The following is a 6,793-nucleotide window of genomic DNA, read 5'->3' as shown; positions in this document are numbered from 1 at the left end:
TGATCATTAACAATACACCTGTAAGTACCTGTATACACAGCTAGCAGAACCAGGAAGAACTGTATGAGGGGTCTGAGTAACCTGGCCCCTCGCCAACACCACCTGGCTTGGAGGTAGAACTGAAGGGAGGGAGGGAGGGAGGGAGGGAGGGAGGGAGGGAGGGAGGGAGGGAGGGAGGGAGGGAGGGGGAAAAATGGTGATTACTACACATGTACTATTTGTACATATAGTATTATACTAAATTATACTGAAATATACCGAATTATACTATGTAATACTATATTATACCACATTATACAGACTTATACTGTATTACACAGTTTATACAGAATTATACAGTATTATACTGTATTTATCTTCAAAGATGCAGCACAGTTCTGACTCTACTCTCTCTATGGCCCTGCCCTCACAAAATAGAGGAGTGTAGTACAGAGAGACAGAGAGGTCAAACCCCTCCCCTGCCAGAGGGGAACAAAGACATCTCTGTCTGCCCTACTTCTTCTTTCTTTCAATCCCTCTTTTCTTTCTCTCCCTTTCAGCTCCTCTCTTTTCTCTCTTTCTGCTTCCAGACCCACTGGGAGGATGGTTCACAGTGTGTGTGTGTGTGTGTGTGTGTGTGTGTGTGTGTGTGTGTGTGTGTGTGTGTGTGTGTGTGTGTGTGTGTGTGTGTGTGTGTGTGTGTGTGTGTGTGTGTGTGTGTGTGTGTGCAATCCCTTTATGCATCTGATGACATTTCTCAAACTGTGGTTATGTAAGAGCAGCTAATTCACTTAGCTTATGTCCCAAATGACACCATATTCCCTATATAGTGTACTATTTTAACCAGGGCCCATAGGTCTCTGCACTCTTAGAAGAAAAGGTTCCAAAAGGGTTCTTCGGCTGTCCCCATGGGAGAACCCTTTTTGGTTCCATGTAAGAACCCTCTGTAGAAAGGGTTCTACATGGAACCAATGGAGTTCTATCTGCAACCAAAAAGGGTTCTTCAAAGTAGGAGATACTTACTGCTAAATACAGCATGGTGTACATTGCAAACGAAGCATGACCAGAGAAGAAGGATTTCCTGAAAATAAAATACAAAACAAATGCTTACTACACACACACACACACACACCTGCCCTCACCCCCCAACACACACACACACCTGCCCACACCACCCAACACACACACCTGCCCACACCACCCAACACACACACACACCTGCCCACACCACCCAACACACACACACACACCTGCCCACACCACCCAACACACACACACACCTGCCCACACCACCCAACACACACACACACATCTGCCCTCACCCCCCCACACACACACACACACATCTGCCCTCACCCCCCCAACACACACACACACACCTGCCCCCCCCTTCACACACACCTGCCCTCACCCCCCCCCCCCCTCCACACACACACACACCTGCCCTCACCCCCCAACACACACACACACCTGCCCACACCACCCAACACACACACACACCTGGCCTCCTCCTCCAATCGGTGGTCTGTCTGTCTGCAGGTTACCGTGGAGACGTAGGTTCCGGGGGTGCAGTTGAGCGAGGCATACGAGACGCCGCACACAGACAGGAAGTGAGGTCGCAGCCGCCCCACGCTCAGCTTGGCCATGTTGGTCAGGGATTGGCCGACGCAGCAGCCGAACAGGAAGGAACCTAATTCCTTACAGAAATAAAATACAGAAATACAGAAATAAATATATAGCCGAACAGGAAGGAACCCAACTTCTTATATGTGCAACAAATAACAATGAAACTGTGTGTAACACTTGTTGATAATGTTTATGACTGCATATGACAGTTTATCTTATGTTATTAAAAGTTGATGAATGCAGACGGGAGATTGCCGTACCTTATACAGGCATGAGACGTAGAGGTTCCTGACGAAGGCTTTGGAGCTGACCCCTCGGTAATGCACCCGGTAACACTCCCCTAAAGCTATCTGGAGGGAGGTGAGCAATAGGGATTGTTTGATTATTAGTCTGGTGACAAACACGAGAGGAGAACTGAACTGACAATCGCGAGATTGCATTATTAGTAGTAGTATTAGTATTAGTATTAGTAGTAGTATTACTATTAGTAATATTAGTAGTAGTATTATTATTAGTATTATTAGTAGACATATTGTTATTAGTAGTATTGCTATTAGTAGTATTAGTAGTAGTATCATTGGTAGTAGTGGTATTATTAGTAGTATTATCAGTTGTAGAATCATTAGTGACAGTGGTATTATTAGTAGTATTATTATTGGTAGTATTACTATTAGCAGGAGTATTAGTAGTAGTATTATTGGTGGTATTATTAGTAGTATCATTAGTTGTATTATTGGCAGTATTATTGGTAGTGGTAGTACCATAATTAGTAGTATTAGAAGTAGCAGTATTATTATTAGCAGTAGTGGTATTATTAGTAGTATTAGAAGTAGCAGTATTATTATTAGCAATAGTGGTATTATTAGTAGTATTAGAAGTAGCAGTATTATTATTAGCAGTAGTGGTATTACAAGAAGTAGTAGTAGTAGTATTAGTATTATTAGTGATCGTATTAATAGTATTAGTAGTAGTATTAGTATTGTATAGTATTGGTAGTATTACTATTTGTGGTAGTATTAGTATTAGTAGTAGTAGTAGTAGTAGTAGTAGTAGTAGTATTATCAGTAGTATTATTATTAGCGGTAGTGGTATTGTTAGTAGTATTATCAGTAGTAGTAGTAATATTAGTAGTATTATTAGTAGTGGTATTTCTTATTATTAGTAATATTATTAGTGGCAGTGGTATTATTAGTAGTAGTATTATTATGCCACTTTTAATAATGTTTACATATCTTACATTACTCATATCACATGTATATACTGTATTTTATACCATCTATTGCACCTTGGCTGTGCTGCTCGGCCATCGCTCATCCATATATTTCTATGTACATGTTCTCATTCACCCCTTTACATTTGTTTGTACTGTTAGATTAAGTGTTGGATATTACTGCACTGCTGACCATGTTCTCATTCACCCCTTTACATGTGTTTGTACTGTTAGATTACGTGTTGGATATTACTGCACTGCTGACCATGTTCTCATTCACCCCTTTACATGTGTTTGTACTGTTAGATTACGTGTTGGATATTACTGCACTGCTGACCATGTTCTCATTCACCCCTTTACATGTGTTTGTACTGTTAGATTACGTGTTGGATATTACTGCCCTGCTGACCATGTGACCAATAACATTTGGTTTGATTTGATTATTATTATTATTATGGGTTCAGAGAATAGATTACTACAAGTACTATTGTTTAACAATCATGTGATGATGGTGATGATGATGAAGAGTGTGTGATACTCACAGTGAGTCCGGTGATGATGATCCCACCAGTAATGAGCAGCTGATCTGGTATAGCCTCTCTGTGTAGGTATGGATACATGATGCTGGGATCACCACAGAAAAACCCTCTGCTATATGGACTCACTGCCTTCAGCTCACACACCAAGAACGGGATGGAGGCTGGAGGGAGGGAGGGAGGGAGGGAGGGAGGGAGGGAGGGAGGGAGGGAGGGAGGGAGGGAGGGAGGGAGGGAGGGAGGGAGGGAACGTTTTATTGTTTCAACATGTTCTAGCTTTGGCAATGTGAGACAGATTCATTATGCCAATAAAGTTTATAGAACTGAACTGAGCCAAAAGAGAGAGAGAGAGAGAGAGAGAGAGAGAGAGAGAGAGAGAGAGAGAGAGAGAGAGAGAGAGAGAGAGAGAGAGAGAGAGAGAGAGAGAGAGAGAGAGAGAGAGAGAGAGAGTGAGAGGGAGATAACAAGAGAGGGAGAGAGGAGAGAGAAAGGGGGAGGGGAGAATGAAAGGAGAGATAGACCTAAAACAAACCTGTCCACCTTAACCTAGATCTCTCTCGGGTTACCTTTACACACACCCACACACACACACACTCACACACACAAACGCACACACACAAACTCTCTGAAACAGAGGGATGAGGCTACAACCTGTCAAACATAAAGAACCAGAGAGGAAGGAGTGGAGGTAGAGAGAGAGACAGAGAGAGAGAGAGAGAGAGAGAGAGAGAGAGAGAGAGAGAGAGAGAGAGAGAGAGAGAGAGAGAGAGAGAGAGAGAGAGAGAGAGAGAGAGAGAGAGAGAGAGACAGAAGTAGAGGTGGAGAGAGAGAGTTGAGTTCAGACCACACTTGTCTGCTTGACAGAAATGTGGTTTTGCATCGTAAGCTATGTTACACAGTATACCATAACATTCACCTACATTCATACAACATCATCACATTGTGTGTTTGGATTGAATCCTGGCCTTGAACATCACATTGGGTGTTTGGATTGAATCCTGGCCTTGAACATCACATTGGGTGTTTGGATTGAATCCTGGCCTTGAACATCACATTGGGTGTTTGGATTGATTCCTGGCCTTGAACATCACATTGGGTGTTTGGATTGAATCCTGGCCTTGAACATCACATTGGGTGTTTGGATTGAATCCTGGCCTTGAACATCACATTGGGTGTTTGGATTGAATCCTGGCCTTGAACATCACATTGGGTGTTTGGATTGAATCCTGGCCTTGAACATCACATTGGGTGTTTGGATTGAATCCTGGCCTTGAACATCACATTGGGTGTTTGGATTGAATCCTGGCCTTGAACATCACATTGGGTGTTTGGATTGAATCCTGGCCTTGAACATCACATTGGGTGTTTGGATTGAATCCTGGCCTTGAACATCACATTGACACACAACATCCTTCTAAAACACACTGACCATATGAATGACATCAACACATGTATGTTTCATATCTCCTCTCTGTTGTAGCAGCTCATATGAGGGGCAGCAGTTGGAGGAGGGGGAGTTGGAGGAAGAGAGAGAGGGACTGAAAGGGAGAGTGAGAGAGTGAGAGTGGGAACCCAGGGTTTTTCTCCAGAGAAACTAAAGGGTGAGACTCACTGCTGGAATGTGAGGTCACAACACCACTGGGACAACATCTCTATTATAACATGTTATGGATCCCATTAGATCTGATCTGAGGCCAGTCTATGACATTACAATTCCAATTATAACATGTTATGGTTCCCATTAGATCTGATCTGAGACCAGTATACAAGAGTAAGAGATGAGAGTGAGAAAAGGAGAGGAGGGAATGGGGAGAGAGGACAGGAGAGGGAGAGAGGAGGGGGGGAAGGGGGAGAGAGGGAGGAGAGGCGGGTATGGTGTGAGAGAAAGGGAGAGAGGAGAGGAGGGGAAGGGGAGAGGGGAGGGGAGGGGAGAGGGAGAGAGGAGAGGAAGGGATGGTTGTTTGTGAGACCAGTTCAATTCTCTAACATTACAACCAAACAAAGAGAGACTGTGGGTCTGAGCTAGCACTGTCTGTCTCCTACACACACAGACACACACACTCTCTTTTCTTTCTCTCGCTCTATCTTACTCGTTCTCTCTTTCCATTCCTCCCTTCCTCTCCTCTCTCTGTCTCTCTTTCTGTCTCTTCCTCTCCTCTCTCTGTCTATCTTCCTCTCTCTTCCTCTCCTCTCTCTGTCTATCTTCCTCTCTCTTCCTCTCCTCTCTGTCTCTCTTCCTCTCCTCTCTCTGTCTCTTCCTCTCCTCTCTCTGTCTCTCTTCCTCTCCTCTCTCTAGAACCATTATACACAACATTGATAGTATCTGTCTTGTGTTCTTCCTATCAGCAGCTTGATTGCTGTATCAAGTGTTTCAGAGTAGCAGGGCTGATCTAGGATCATCTAGATCACAATGAATAGGAATACATGGACAGGATCCCTGATCAGCACTCCAACTCCTCTAGACAACAAGAGTCTCCCCATAGCTTTGTCCAGGGTACTGGTCCTCACATACACTTCACATATAGGGTGGACTGGTTATAGGGCAGCTTGGCCAAATTGGTCCATCTTTAGCCCAGTGGGCCGGTCTAAATTGGTCCATCTTTAGCCCACTGGACCGGTCTAAATTGGTCCATCTTTAGCCCACTGGACCGGTCTAAATTGGTCCATCTTTAGCCCAGTGGGCCAGTCTAAATTGGTCCATCTTTAGCCCAGTGGACCGGTCTAAATTGGTCCATCTTTAGCCCAGTGGGCCGGTCTAAATTGGTCCATCTTTAGCCCAGTGGGCCGGTCTAAATTGGTCCATCTTTAGCCCACTGGACCGGTCTAAATTGGTCCATCTTTAGCCCAGTGGGCCAGTCTAAATTGGTCCATCTTTAGCCCAGTGGGCCAGTCTAAATTGGTCCATCTTTAGCCCAGTGGACCGGTCTAAATTGGTCCATCTTTAGCCCAGTGGGCCGGTCTAAATTGGTCCATCTTTAGCCCAGTGGGCCGGTCTAAATTGGTCCATCTTTAGCCCACTGGACCGGTCTAAATTGGTCCATCTTTAGCCCAGTGGGCCAGTCTAAATTGGTCCATCTTTAGCCCAGTGGACCGGTCTAAATTGGTCCATCTTTAGCCCAGTGGGCCGGTCTAAACTGGTCCATCTTTAGCCCAGTGGGCCGGTCTAAATTGGTCCATCTTTAGCCCAGTGGGCCGGTCTAAATTGGTCCATCTTTAGCCCAGTGGGCCAGTCTAAATTGGTCCATCTTTAGCCCAGTGGGCCAGTCTAAATTGGTCCATCTTTAGCCCAGTGGGCCGGTCTAAATTGGTCCATCTTTAGCCCAGTGGGCCGGTCTAAATTGGTCCATCTTTAGCCCAGTGGGCCGGTCTAAATTGGTCCATCTTTAGCCCAGTGGGCCGGTCTAAATTGGTCCATCTTTAGCCCAGTGGGCCGGTCTAAATT

The 6,793-nt window shown here is 44.8% G+C and overlaps 1 protein-coding gene across 1 annotated transcript; it reads right to left on the bottom strand.

Annotated features, from left to right (window-relative positions):
* Window positions 1-292: 292 nt before the first annotated feature.
* On the bottom strand, window positions 293-3,515 carry LOC120038717 (phospholipid phosphatase 3-like; the record flags this gene model as incomplete). The annotated part of the gene is made up of 5 exons (XM_038984386.1): window positions 293-307; window positions 1,003-1,060; window positions 1,480-1,676; window positions 1,866-1,955; window positions 3,358-3,515. Coding segments are annotated over 5 exons (518 nt in total), but the record flags the coding sequence as incomplete, so codon positions are not given.
* Window positions 3,516-6,793: the final 3,278 nt, after the last annotated feature.

Source organism: Salvelinus namaycush, unplaced genomic scaffold, assembly GCF_016432855.1.
Source record: "Salvelinus namaycush isolate Seneca unplaced genomic scaffold, SaNama_1.0 Scaffold2364, whole genome shotgun sequence".
In the NCBI taxonomy this organism is placed as follows: domain Eukaryota; kingdom Metazoa; phylum Chordata; class Actinopteri; order Salmoniformes; family Salmonidae; genus Salvelinus; species Salvelinus namaycush.
Note: the sequence above shows the minus strand (reverse complement) of the source record. Positions and strands in the feature narration are given on the sequence as shown.